Here is a 14,517-nt window from a genome sequence, read left to right on the forward strand (position 1 = left end):
GTTTTATCAAATTGATTGAATGACAGGAGTTGAATAGCCTAATTGCTGGTGGACCATATTTGCCATCACTCAGTTTTAGGGTTGTTGTGCAATCTTTATAAAGGCTTGCCATACTGCCCTTAATGGGGTCCACGCTTCCTTTTAAAAAGACCCACCACTACTGTATGCTTCTCGTGACATGTTAACAATCAACTCTCTCTGTAGTCCTCTTCAAAGTTAGTGCTGATGTCATGTCATAGTAGTGGACACCAGGTGCGCCCACTGTATGGTCACTTGTATAGTACCAATCCACATCATGCAGGCAGTTCAAGGGGGTCATAAGATTTGTAATTTGGTTGGACACACTTGCACGCATTGAATGCTATAAAAGACATCATTCCAACGCCTCCCACTGACTTTTAAAAAGAAAAGAGAGACTTTAGCCATGTGTTGACCTCACTGGACTGAAAAAAGTGAAAAATCACTAAGAACCCAAATAAGTCACTAAAAACCTAACTACTATATACTTTGGATGATGAGGTGGATATGCATGAACATGTTATTGTTGTGCAAGGAAAAATTTATTGAGCAAATGTTATTGAGTAGAATTTAAGTGGAACATTCCTTTACATGTAAATATGTAGACAGTCCATTTTATAGCACTTACAAGGCTTTGGGGTTTATTCAATAAAACTGGAAAGTGTAAAATCTGGTGCAACTGTGCATGGTAGCCAATCCAATCAGCTTCTAATTTCAGCTTCAATTAAGCTTTGACAAAAAAAAACTGGAAGCTGATTGGTTTCTATGCATAGCTGCAGATTCTGCACTTTCCAGTTTTAGTAAACCAACCCCAATGTATTTGTCTAGTGATGTGCTGTGGTATTTGTTCCTTGTGTTATTTTTCAATAAATTAAAATTGTAGCAAATATTTATCTGTGAGAAAACATCTTTTTTCCTGCACTCTGCAGGTGTTTGTTTTAGAAGCGAGAATGCACACAGTACATTGGATTCTTTCCACATCTATTTCTGCTGACATCAGGGAGGAAAGACCCAGCTGTGCTTATGAATCTTTTTGAAAATAAATTCGATCACACTGCCTTGTTTTAAAACCCCTTTGTCTAGCAAAAGAACTCAGTTGACAAAATATTTCTGTTTTTCATTTTTTTTTTTTTTTATTAATAATGGAGCACTAAAACTTGAAAGATGATAGATGATTTCTAATTTAGAAATCTGTATATAATTGCATAGAAAATAATATACTTGTCATTTTGGTCTGTGTTAGATGCATTTTTTAGGTTAAAAGTGACTCTTGGGAATATTTATTCATTCTTTTGATTGACAGAAAGTCAGCAGTAAGATGGAAAATATTCAGCCCTGGTAACACCGTGAAATGTGTATATTTGTCTATAAATATTATTAGATCAAACACTTTTTTACACAAACCTAGATATGTGTCAAAGAAACGTATCTTAAACTTTAGACGTTTTTATGAACACATCACGCAATTTTGATTAAAAATATAAAATCTATTACGAAATTGTGTTATACATCTCTAAGAGTATTGGTATTATGTGTTCTGAAAGATTTTATTGATCTTTTTGTATCTGGCTGTAGAAGTCGTGTTACTGATGTATTGGAGCATTGTTGTTTATTCAGCTCTTGAAAACGCTTTAACATGAAGCAGTAACAGCTGTGTGGTGTTTGGCAGATAAAAAGATACATAACCTACTTTTTTTTTTATTGAAAATGTATACTTTATTTTGCATAAAAATATACAAAAAACAAATACTTCAACAGGGGACATTTCACTCTGTACTGTGACGCAGAGCATAAATACACTACATAACAATACAGTTCCAAGCATACAATTAAATTACATTCATCCTGCGGTATGATGCTTAATGTGTTGTGCAGAGTAGTAATACCCTGAACCATCAGTAGTAATACCCTGAACCATCACATGCATGACGCCACATTACCCTGAAAGCATGAACTAAAAACATGTAACTGGCAAGTCATACTTTTCGTACAAATTGCATTTCAGTAGGCAACGGGTGTGATTGGGGGGTGGGGGGGGGGGGGGGGTTGACAGGCCCGAAGCTTTATTAAACTGCCAAAGGATACACAGGGGGGAGGGGGGGAAATCTTCAGATCTCCTCTTCCTCCTTAAAGTCCATCAATTTATAGTCTCTGAGCAGACTGTGAACCAGTCTGCGACAGTCCTTGATGAACATCCTCTCCCGCTGGTGAATGAGGCGCTTTCTGGCACACTATACAGCATCCTTAAAGCAGCACAGCACCCGCCAGGCACTGTCAATGTCCTCCTGTGAATGGGTTCCACAGAAGAGTCCATTCAACACACCAAAGTGTGTGATTGCAGTCTGTGGTACAAAGTCTTTAAGTTCAGGTTCCAAGGCCCTCAACAGGCCCTGTGCAAAGGGACACTCCCAGAAAACATGCAAAGCAGTTTCTTCCTGGATGATACAAAATGGGCAGTGCCTGTATCTGCACAGGTTTCTGGCATGCATGAATGTCCTGAGCAGCAACCCCCCTTGGATTGCCATCCATGCCAGATCTTTGTGCCTGTTGGTGAGTCTCTTTGAAGAAACATTCCTCCAGATCACTGTGCAAGTGGCTGAAGGGAGGCCTGGAACAGTCTCAACAATGTCTGATGCTCTAATTAACTTGTGGATAGTTTTTGGCTTCCACAAGTCAAGCTTATCTCCATGCAGCCCCAGCTCCTTAATAAACTTGAAAGTGTCCAAATAATACCAAGTTAATGTCCCAGTTGTAGTGGATGGAACTGTCCCATTTGTCCCATCCAAGGGACCTCCAAAGAGGCAGGAGGAAAAAAAGGGACATGGAGTTACCGCCAGAGTCCAAAGTTCTGTCAACCAAAGTCCTGTGTATGCAGCTACAAGCAAAGAACACCCTCAATAGGGTGGCGATGTCAGGCACGCCCTTACCGCCCTTGAGAGGTTCCTTAAACATAACCGCCCGCTTAACTCTGTCCATTTTGGAGCCCCAGATGAAGTGAAACACCGCCCTGGTGATGGCCTTGCAGGTGTTAACCTGGGGGGGCCAGGCCTGGGCAAGGTACTGCAACACAGGGAGAATCTCGCTGCAGAGTACCAGTGTTTTACCAGAGTCAGCTCGGTCCCTCACATCACAGCCCCCCATTACATCAGATTCAGTCCACTTCACATCAAAGTCAACACCCCCTCCCGCTACCTTCAAATCTTCACCATGCCTGCAACATCATGGCAGGGGGTAGGAGGCAGAGAGTGCAATTGTAACACATTTAGTATACATTTGAGGGGCTTTTACCACAGTGACCATGTAAATCCCAGCAAAGTTAATTTAAAGTAACAACTGAGGATCAAATGCCAATTTCATGGCTGTTCATCCAAAATGTAGAGCTAATGCCCTTAAACATACTGTATGTAGAAAGATCCACTTGCCTGAAAAACTCCAGTTTAAAGCTTCTTGTTCATGAAGAATAAGCCCTTTTGAATATGAGTCCGGCATGTTTCATAAGAGGCAGGAAATGGATTTGTGCATTGATGTTTCACTGTATATGTCTATGACCTGATATATCTATCTGATAAACACATATTGACTTGATGAGACTTAATAACATTACAAAGAACATTTGTTTGCATTAACCTGTTGTAACCAGATATTTCCTTCTATAAACGTGATTCCAGATTTTTTTCTATGGTTTATTTCCCCAGTTGCACATTCTCTTTTGCTTTTTTAAATAGCTAGATAACCTGCAGCAATATTTAAAATTATTTTAAAGAAGTATAACATAAAGGTATGTCTTCACTATCTAAAGCTAGGTTTACACCTATGCAGTTTTTTAGTGCATTTTGTGGTCACGCACTACAGTTCATTTAACATGGTTTCCTATGGTACACATTCACATGTAAGCATCCCCGGTGGGCGCGATGACCGCCAAGCACCCGCAATCACTCGTGACAGAGCGAGAACTGGGACCTGTGTGTGTAAACACATAAATCCCGGTTCTCTCAGGGGAGAGGAGTCAGATCGTGTGTTCATACTAAGTATGAACACCGATCTCTTTCCATACCTAGTCAATCCCATTCCCCTACAGATAGAACACACCTAGGGAACACAGGTAACCCCTTGATCGCCCCTAGTGTTAACGCCGCTGTAAAAATGTCATTGGTCCCAAAATAGTGTCAAAAGTGTCCGATCTATCCCCTATTTTGTAGACGCTTTAACTTTTGTGCAAACCAATCAATATACGCTTATTGCAATTTTTTTTTTTACCAAAAATATGTGGAAGAATACATATCGGCCTAAACTGAGGAAAAAATTTGTTTAAAAAAAATTGGGATATTTATTATAACAAAAACTACAAAATATTGTGTTTTTTTTTTTTTTTTTCAAAATTTGACGCTTTTTTTGTTTATAGCGCAAAAAATAAAAACCAGAGATGATCAAATACCACCAAAAGAAAGCTCTATTTGTGGGGGAAAAAGGACATAAATTGTGTTTGAGTTTGGGTCAGTTAAAGTGATGCAGTGCCGTATTGCAAAAAAATGGCCTGGTCAGGAAGGGGGCACATCCTTCCGGAGCTGAAGTGGTTAAAGCGGAGTTCCACCCAAAAGTGGAAGTTCCGCTTTAAAGACTTCTCACCCCCTTAAATGCCACATTTGGCATGTCATTTTTTGGGGGGAGAAGTTTGTACCTAGTTTTGACAGGTACCCATCTCCCACTTCCGCTCGAGTAGAAGTTCTCCTCTCCCCCTCCCTCTTTGCAATCTTCTGGGACACGTCCCAGAAGATTGCCCAGCCATTGAGGCGGGGCAGCGTGACTCGCACATGTGCAGTGCGCACCTGGCTGTGAAGCCGCAGGCTGTCACAGCCAGGTGCCCATACTTGTGATGCCGGTGCCGAGGAGAGGCAAGGGAGAGAACCAAGGCTTCGGGCAGCCTCATCCCTGGATTGTGGGACAGGTGAGTGTGCGTTTATTGCTTTAACAAACTGTGATTAGTTTGATGTTAAGCAGCGGGTAGCTGCTGCGTCCTTTACAACTGATGAGTCATCAGCTGTCAGCGGGGTTCCCCGCAGACAGCTGAATGTAAAAAAAAGAATTGCGGCATTAAAAATAACCGGTGGCAATAAACAGCTTGGGGTCCCCCCCAATGCATACCAGGCTCTTCAGGTCTGGTATGGATTTTGAGGGGAACGTTTTATCCCCCCCCCCGCCCTTCTGAACCATTCCAGACCAAATGCCCTCAACATGGGGGGGGTGCTTTGGGACAAGGGGGGCTCTGCCCCAGCCCCAAAGGACCTTGTACTCATGTTGATGGGGACAAGGGCGTCTTCCCCACAACCCTGGCCGGTGGTTGTAGGAGTCTGCAAGCGGAGGGCTTATCGGAATCTGGAAGCTCCCTTTAACAAGGGGGACCCCAGATCCCCCCCCCCCCCACATAGTGCCCCTACTTATTCACCCCCCAAAAAAATGTAGTGTAAAAAATTATAGTAGGCAGTTTTTGACAATTCCTTTATTTGGATCCGCCACCGCCGACCCAAAAAAAAAAAAAGTCCACTCTCTCCAAAGGGTCTCGTCTGCCAGCTCTGCCATCTGGTAGGTCTTAAATAACTAAGGCACCCCCACTATGTTGAGGGCCTGGTGTGGTTCAGGAGGGGGAGCGCTCACTGCATGCTCAAGCTGGGCTGCATGCTCAAGTAAACATTTGGTATGGATTTTGGGGGGACCCCACGCCATTTAAAAAAAAAAATTAGAAGGGGTTTCCTTTCACTTTTTGTTGTGTCTATATGACAGCTGTAAAAGCAGTTGCCCTGTGCTTACCTAAAGCAACCTTTTCACGTAACTAAGTACTGTGAAACAAGCTGTTAGGATTAACACCCCTGGCAGGTGATGTGGGCTCACCTGAGGTGCAGAATCTAAGTGACAACAATTTCACCTGATCACCCTACAATGAATAATGTGCTGGTGACCCTAGTGGCCTATGGACTACTTTGCTGCAATATCATACCTGGAAATCTCCTTAACATTTTCAGTTTGTGGTGCTTAGATGCACTTTAGTTCCACTTTAAATTAAGAAATAAAGCAAAAAGAGCAGCTTCCTGCAAAGAAAGCAGTGAATATTTACATGTCCCAGTGTTTGTGGCTCTGAACTGCACTTCATTGCAGGTCTAAATCAAGATCTTCAGCATCTGGCACACCTCTGCTTGTGTGAGATGCTTAGTGCCCCATCGCATTCTGTGGTTTCTTTCACTTGCCCTGTGTCCTGCAATGACGTAGGAGCCGACAGAGGAAACAATAGGGAATGACAGCACTCGAAATTCCTGGAAAAGTTGAATCTGGTTGATAATTGGACCAGCATTCTTGTTTTTTAGCCAAATTAATGTATGGACCTAAGGCCAGTGACAATACCAGTGATTCATGTTATAATTTAACACTGTGGGCAACACACTGGCTAAGTGGGCAGCACATCCACCTATCAGCACTTCCGCCTAGCAGCACTAGGGTAGGGTTCAAATCCCAACCACGACACTACCTGCCTGGAGTTTGCATGTCCTCCCTGTGCCTTTTTAGGTTTCCTCCCACACTCCAAAGACATGCTGGTAGGTTAATTGGATCCTGTCTAAATTAGCCCTAGTATGTGCGTGTATGAATGTGAGTTAGGAACCTTAGACTGTAAGCTCCTTCAGGGCAGGGATTGATGTGTATGTACAATATATTTATGTAAAGTGCTGCATGAATTGACGATTTATAAGTACCTGTAGTAAAATAATAAAGGATAAAACTGCCACTATTGAGAATGACTGCGTGAACCTTCTTTCTTCTACCGCCCTGTAAATACAAAACACACAACTTTTATTACAGTATGTTACATTCAATTCTTATCTCTCTCCAAGTGTAGCCCATTCCCCGTGACAAGTGTCCTTTTAATGTTCTGACAAATATGTACATGTAATGTGTATACATTTATTTTGTTACTGTACTTTATCTTTCAGATCTTTGCTCTGGAAGCTGAGCTTGAGTTCCACAGAGGCATTTACAACTTACAAGTGCAATACACCCAATCTCTTTTCCAAGGGATAAAACAAGCCTATCACAATTTTCAAGAAAATGTTGTTGCAGTTGTTTGTTCTCCACTTAAAGGTTAGTGAGACATGAAAAAACATTTGCACGTCCTAGGCATTCATGTCAACATAACATGGTCAGAGATGTTAATAGGTTTACCCTTTAGAAAAACCTTGGTCATAGTAATTTATTATTGTTATAATATGACAGCAGCACAGTGAACTCGAGCCTTCAATGTACTGCAGAAATTCAGCGGTTTGACCTGTGTGCGCCTTGGACTAATGTAAACACTTTTGGACATTAAACTTTCATGCTTGTTGGTAATGAAAAGTACATATTGTTTTCCTGTTTTTATTAAGCCTACATTACTAATAATTTAGTATCTCATATACCCACTCAGTTAAGTGCCTATGGCATGTCTTAAACATTGTAATTGCATAAGCAGCACATTCTTACATTTTAACGCTTTTATGTTTGTGAACTGTTACTCTGGTTTTTCCTGGCCTGTTGACCAGAAAAAACTGGCAGACATACATTTACTTGGAAAATAGTTTTGAGCCTGTGCAGATTAGGGGGTGCACAGGTGCCATTCACCCTGAAGATGCAGACATCTGGATCTGAGGCGAGTTAAAGTAAACCTGTGTTTTTCCATTGTAGGACTAAGCAATGGGTTGACCTAAAGCTTATCTGTTTATATGTGCCTTCCCTGGTTCCTCCTCCACTTCACCCTCATCAATGTGCTAGTAACATTTTTAAATAGTGCCTTTGTGTTTTCATTACATATCTTTATTTATTACTCTGTTCTTCTCTATGCAGTGCAGACAAATCATAGTGGGAGGGGCCAACAATGCTGTATATGGCTTTCTAAAAAATTGCAACACCCTACCTCAGTAGTTATATCAAGAGCTCTTGCCCTGATGCAAGTAGCAGGCTTTCTATTCGGAGGGGTTAAGCAAATGTAAAAATGCCTGATGTGTAATTGTCAGCCGTTGGGAGTGGGTGTTCATAGTCAGGCTGCATTTGCATGCAGATTGCTCCAGGTAATGCCACCATATGATGCTTAATCTCCACTTTGGAAAGAACTAAAATCTAGCCAGCAGGCTAAACAAAAAAAAAAACCCTAATGCCGTGTACACACGGGCGGACTTTTTGACCGGACTGATCCGACGGACAATCCAACCGTGTGTGGGCTTCATCGGACCTGCAGCGGACTTTTGGCTACTGGCTATCAACTTCCTTATTTTAGTCCGGTCGTACGTCATCACATACAAATTCGTCGGACTTTGGTGTGATCGTGTGGAGGCAAGTCTGTTCATTTGAAAGTCCGTTGAAAAGACCGTAGGACCTTTGAAGCCGAAAAGTCCGCCCGTGTGTACATGGCCTAACAGATTCCTTCATCCACACAAGGGAGGTCTGCCAAGACATTGTATTCTGACAGCTGGACTCACCGCTGTCAGAATACACTGATCAGCGACTGCAGCCAAGGTCACCTTTCTGTATTTTACTGGAAGACAGTTAAATTCCCCACTCAGAATGTTCGTCCATTCGTCCTAGTTTGAATTGACTGAAATCCTTCCTATTTTGAAGGTGACCTTAATCTGCCCAAAATAATCTGCTTTGACTGGTTCTTTTCCTGATAAGGATCTGCCCAATGAGTATTCCCCAGAAGAACCTGCTCGATGCAGTGGGCCTTACATCCACCCTAGTGTCATTTCCTGGCATCCCCATTCCGGAACACTAAGGAGACCCCTCTGAGGATCTACCATGGTCTCCCCTTCTCTTGTTGGTTCTGTCACCTTCAGACTCCCCTCCAAATAATCCCCTTGGATCAAGAAGTCATGAAAAAGCTACTTTGCTGTACTTGGCTAAAGAGGGGTTTGTTACTTCCTGTCACCCTGAGAATGTTTCTGTCTGGTGTCTCACTACACCAGAGACTTTCCTCTAGTTCACCAAAACAGAATGTTCCTGCCTTGTCATATGATCCTTTCTGAGTTTGTGTTCTGACTGGGCCTCTCTTGGACGTCTCCTATGTGTTACAGAACCTCCTTTTCAGGGAAATTCTCTCATGGAAAACACGGTTTCTGTTAACTATACTGGTTATTCTGCTGACAAGGCTTCGCCTACTCGATCTCCTTTCCTGCCGATCTACCTGTGTGCCCCACTTTTTCTTCTTGGTAGGAAATATCCATTGCTGGATGACACTGTAAGCCCCTAGACTGCCAGCAGGCAGAACATGCTAGGATCCTGGTGTAAGTACCACTTGTGGGGGATAGTGTAAGTCTGGAGGTCTCCATGGGACTTGTTCATCAGGGCCCTTCTTCTGTGGCTGTTTGCAGTTCCTCTGGGTTCCTCAGCCTCCTCTGTGGCTTGACTGCCTGTCCCTTACTCCCTGAGAGAGATGTGATATTGGTCCGGGACAAGGTTGTTAATTCCTAGTATCGTGTTGCAGATTTAGTTAAACCGATTTACAGTATTATCAGTCAATTTTCTAGCACACTAGATATTGAGTGGAAGAATTTCTGCTCATCCTTCAGGTAGGATGTGGTGGTGCACTGGTTGGGTTGTTAGGCACCCTCAATCCTGCCTATTCTCTTTTTTAGGGGAACCACTCACTTGCTCTGCTTTTCTCTAAACTAGAGGATGTCTTAATGGCCCAATTCCCTAGGTTCTCTCTTGCTCATCTTGGGGGTTCTCATTTGTTCGTCCATTATGATGTTGTCACGAAGGGGAACTGTTGCATATGGTTGGGTTCATGGATCCCCATGCAGCACACATGCTGGATGACAGTGTGCTTGAAGAGCGCGTTGCTTGTCTGACAGACAGGACAGAATATTTGTATGAGACATTTACTGCCCTTTGGTGCAGGGATCACAGGGAGATAAAAGTACAAGAGTATCTAAGCAGTAGTGGGATGCTGAGCTTACAGGAGCAAAGAAGAACAATATGTATGAAAAAACAGTGAGCTGCACAGGATCCCAGGGAATGCATGTACACAGGGATACAGAAGAGGCACATAAGGAGTCCAGGAAGGACACCTGTTGGTACTGTCTAAAGACATGCACGTACAGCAAAGGTAAGCTCTTTGGAAGAGCCGAAGTGCAAAGTCTAAAGAACCGCCTGGTCTTCTCCAGAGCTCCTGAAGGTAGAGATGGGTTGCACTGCAGACGATCCCCGGGTTGCAGTTGTTGGACTCACCTGAGCAAATTGAGTTGGAGATTTGGTCAAAATCAATGGTTTTCTCAATGCTGAGAAATACGGGCAGATACTTATCCATCATGCCTTACCCTTATGCTGCATACAGACGATCAGAATTTCCAACAACAAATGTTCGATGTGAGCTTGTTGTCGGAAATTTGACCGTGTGTAGGCTCCATCGGAATTTCCGACAACAAAGATTTTAGAGATGGTTCTCAAATTTTCCGACAACAAAATCCATTGTCGGAAATTCCGATCATGTGTATACAATTCCGACGCACAAAATTCCACGCATGCTCGGAATCAAGCAGAAGAGCCGCACTGGCTATTGAACTTAATTTTTCTCGGCTCGTCGTACGTGTTGTACGTCACCACGTTCTTGACAGTGAGAATTTCCGACAACATTTGTGCAAAAGTGTGTATGCAAGACAAGTTTCAGCCAACATCGGTCGGAAATAAATCCACGGTTTTGTTGTCAGAAAATCCTATCGTGTGTACATAGCATTAGAGCGGCGTGTTTGGCCCCAAAATTATTCTGTGGAAGGACAACGACCCCAAACATACAGCCAATGTCTTTAAGAACTATATTCAAAGTAAAGAAGAACAAGAAGTCCCGGAAGGGATCATTTAGCCCCCACAGAGCCTTGATCTGAACATCATCAAGTCTGTCTGGGATTACATGAAGAGACAGAAGGATTTGAGGCAGCTTACATCCAGAGAATATATGTGGTTAGTTGTTTTGAACAACCTACCTGCCGAGAGGCTGGAAGAGCTGGGCAAAAGAGATTTTGATTATCCAGAAACTTGCATCAACTATCAGAATTGAAGCATATGAAGCTAAGTAACAATCCATTTTTATATATTTAAAAAAAGGACACAAAAAGCTAAGGAGGTTTGTGGGACTTTAAATGAGACAGGCCTGGGAAGATAACACAACATAGTAATAATAAAAATATCTGTTGATTACACCATAAATGCGACCGCATCGTGTTGCATAATAATAATTACATACAAGGTAAGTTATAATAAATCCAGGAGCTTTTATTCCATAATAAGGTATATATTAACCTTCATAATTGAATTATTGTTACCTCACCACTGCGTTCCGCTTCGTGCTGCCATGTTGATGGGTCACCTTGTTATGTTGGCTTATACTCAGGGAACAACTATTTCATATGTCATATTTCTTTACTTTGTATCCATGCAAGCTATGTGGTCATCAATATGGTCCACTCACCAGACATTATTGATACTACGATGCAGTTATATGCAAATATCAGTCTGATGAACTTTTACTATGGTACCATACTGACCATAATAGGCTGCTATGCTATTATGTTGTCCTATAATGTTTTTACAATATATACCTTATTATGGAATAAAAGCTCCTGGATTTATTATAACTTACCTTGTATGTAATTATTATTATGCAACACGATGCGGTCGCATTTATGGTGTAATCAACAGATATTTTTATTATTACTATGTTGTGTTATCTTCCCAGGCCTGTCTCATTTAAAGTCCCACAAACCTCCTTAGCTTTTTGTGTCCTTTTTTTATATATGCATTTTTGGGGATGGAGGTACATTTTAGAAATGTCCTCACTCAAAGTCCCATTTAGTTAGTAAGTTTTTCTTGTTTCATTTTTATATATTGGTTGATTACTTATGTATGCATGTGTATGGATAGAATCACTGGTTTACTCTTTGCCTAGCCATTTAAAGTGTTACTAAACCCACAACAGTAAAATCAGTCTGTATATGCAGTAAAGCATGCTTGTGTGTTAATCCTCTGCATTGTGTAAAAAGGCTGTTTTATCCTGTCTTCTCTGATCCCCCCCTTCCACTGTCCCCAATCCATCTCCTGATGGAACAGAGCCCTTGGGGCAAGTTGCACATGCTCAGTTTGGTGTGTATTGCTAGAGTTGTTTTTTTTTTTTTTTCTTGGGAGAGTGCATGTGATCAGCACAGGGCCAATCAGCACTGTCCATATAGAGGATCAGGGGTCCTGCAGCCTAGGACAATCAGAGGAGAATTAAAACTCCTCCTATAAGCTTTAACCAGACACTGATAGACGTCACAAGACTGCTATATACTGCTGATGAGAAACGGTTTATATTTACCAAAACTATTGCATTTCCATGTTCTGTGTACTGTGGGAGGCCAGATATAGTGAATGGCCTCCCACAGTACACAGTGTGGGGCTTTAGATCCACAGCCAACTAGGTAGTGCAAGGGCCTGCCCGATTTGTATATTCATTGAATGGATTGTTTAAATTTGTCCTTCTATTATAAAGTTTTGGGTTAGCTAAAGGAGATTGTAAAGAGACCATAGAATGAAATTGTATAGTTTAAGTTGTTTAGGTCCACCCTACGTTAGCCTTAAAAAGCTATCAACCTGCCACTGTAATATCTGCTGCCAAGGATGTTAGAACACTTTAGATACTGAAATTCAATCAGGTTGAGGTCAGGACTCTGTGCAGGTCAGTCAAGTTCCACCACCCCAAACTCGCTCATCCATGTCTTTATGGACCTTGTTTTGTGCACTGGTGCACAGTCATGTTGGAACAGGAAGGGGCCATCCCCAAAAACGGGAGCATAAAATTGTCCAAAATGTCTTGGTATGCTGTTGCCTTAAGAGTTCCCTTCACTGGAACTAAGGGGCCAAAACCAACCCCTGAAAAACAACCCTACACTATATTCCCCCCTCCACCAAGCGATTTGGACCAGTGCCCAAAGCAAGGTCCATAAAGACATGGATGAGCGAGTTTGGAGTGGAGGAAATTGACTGGCCTGCACAGAGTCCTTAACCCGATGCGCTTCTGAAAGAATGGTCAAACTTTCCCATAGATACACACCTAAACCTTGTGAAGAGCCTTCCCAGAAGAGTTGAAACTGTTATAGTTGCAAAGGGTGAGCCAACTCAATATTGAACCCTGTGAACTAAGACTGGGATACCATTAAAGTTCATGTGCGTGTAAAGGCAGGAGTCCCAATACTTTTGGTAACAATATGTGTGTATGTGTGTCTTGTTCCCAGAAATAGTTAAAGGAGTTGTAAAGGCAGAAGTTTTTAATGCATTCTATGTATTGAGATAAAAAGCCTTCTGTGTGTAGCAGCCTCCCCAGCACCCCTAATACTTACCTGAGCCCCATCTCTGTCCAGCGATGACCACAAATCCCTCGGCCGTCCAGGACTCTCCCTCCTGATTGGCTGAGACACAGCAGCAGCACCATTGGCTCCCTCGGCTGTCAAACAAAGTCAGTTAGTCATGGCCAATGGCAGCTCCGTGTCTGAATGGACACATGGAGCTGCAGCTCGGTTCAGGTACCCCCATAGCAAGCTGCTTGCCGGGGAGGGGGATTTCACTCGACAGGAGGGAGGAGCCAGGAGCAGTGAAGAGGGACCCGAGAAGAGGAGGGTCCAGGCTGCCCTGTGCAAAACTGCTGCACAGAGCAGGTAAGTATTAGATGTTTATTATTTAAAATAAAAACAAAAAACTAGACTTTACAATCACTTTAAGGCACTGCAGCTTGACCTTTAACTGTTAATGACAAAATAAGCCTGTAAGGCAGCCCCTCTTGTTCCCTAGCTGTGTTTTTCACGTTAGCTTTACAATTTTGCCAGTAAAGCTACTGACAAGGATAGATGTAAATTTTTGTAAGCACATGCAATGACTTGCGGGTGATTAATCCAGTAAAGAAGAATGAGACATGTATAAATATATATACTTCATGTAAAGTAACAATATGTCTGTACGAGGGCGTTTTGAGTTATCTGCTTTCAATCTTGTTTGGCAGATGTCCTTTCCTCCTACAATGACCTTAAAAGTGAAGCTTCTGAAACTGCCCTGAGAAATTTCCTAACAATTTTCAAGAACAATGTGGAACAGATTCAGGATGCAGTTGACATTTTGACTCCATCAAAGACACAACGACGTGAAGGTAATAATTTAACTTGTTCAATTTTAAACAGCGAGGAATGAAATTGCAATTCTCTCCCCTCCTCAAAGAGCACCTTTAGTGTTTCATCAAACCTTCTTTTAATGTTATGTTTCTAACAAATACTGTGTTTTTGTTGGGACTCTGGCTGCTTCTTTTTAATGTTTTTACTCTTGGAATCTAAACACCTGCCCTTCAGTCTTCCAGTGCTGCTTGTTTTACTTGGATTCTTAAGTGACTTGTGATAAAATATCAGGGTCCTTATGCATAATGTTGTAATTCTACTATACAGTGCCTTGAAAAAGTATTCATTTCCC

At 42.1% G+C, this 14,517-nt stretch overlaps 1 protein-coding gene across 1 annotated transcript in view; it reads left to right on the forward strand.

Moving 5' to 3' along the window:
- The window catches only part of LOC141137152 (uncharacterized), a 184,350-nt gene that overhangs the window by 158,076 nt on the left and 11,757 nt on the right, over positions 1-14,517 (forward strand). Inside the window, exons 11-12 of the mRNA XM_073624561.1 lie at positions 6,996-7,143; positions 14,060-14,203. Coding sequence (XP_073480662.1) covers positions 6,996-7,143; positions 14,060-14,203 — 292 coding nt within the window. The remainder of the gene's footprint in view (positions 1-6,995; positions 7,144-14,059; positions 14,204-14,517) is intronic.

Source organism: Aquarana catesbeiana, linkage group LG01 (genome assembly GCF_042186555.1).
Source record: "Aquarana catesbeiana isolate 2022-GZ linkage group LG01, ASM4218655v1, whole genome shotgun sequence".
NCBI classification, from domain to species: domain Eukaryota; kingdom Metazoa; phylum Chordata; class Amphibia; order Anura; family Ranidae; genus Aquarana; species Aquarana catesbeiana.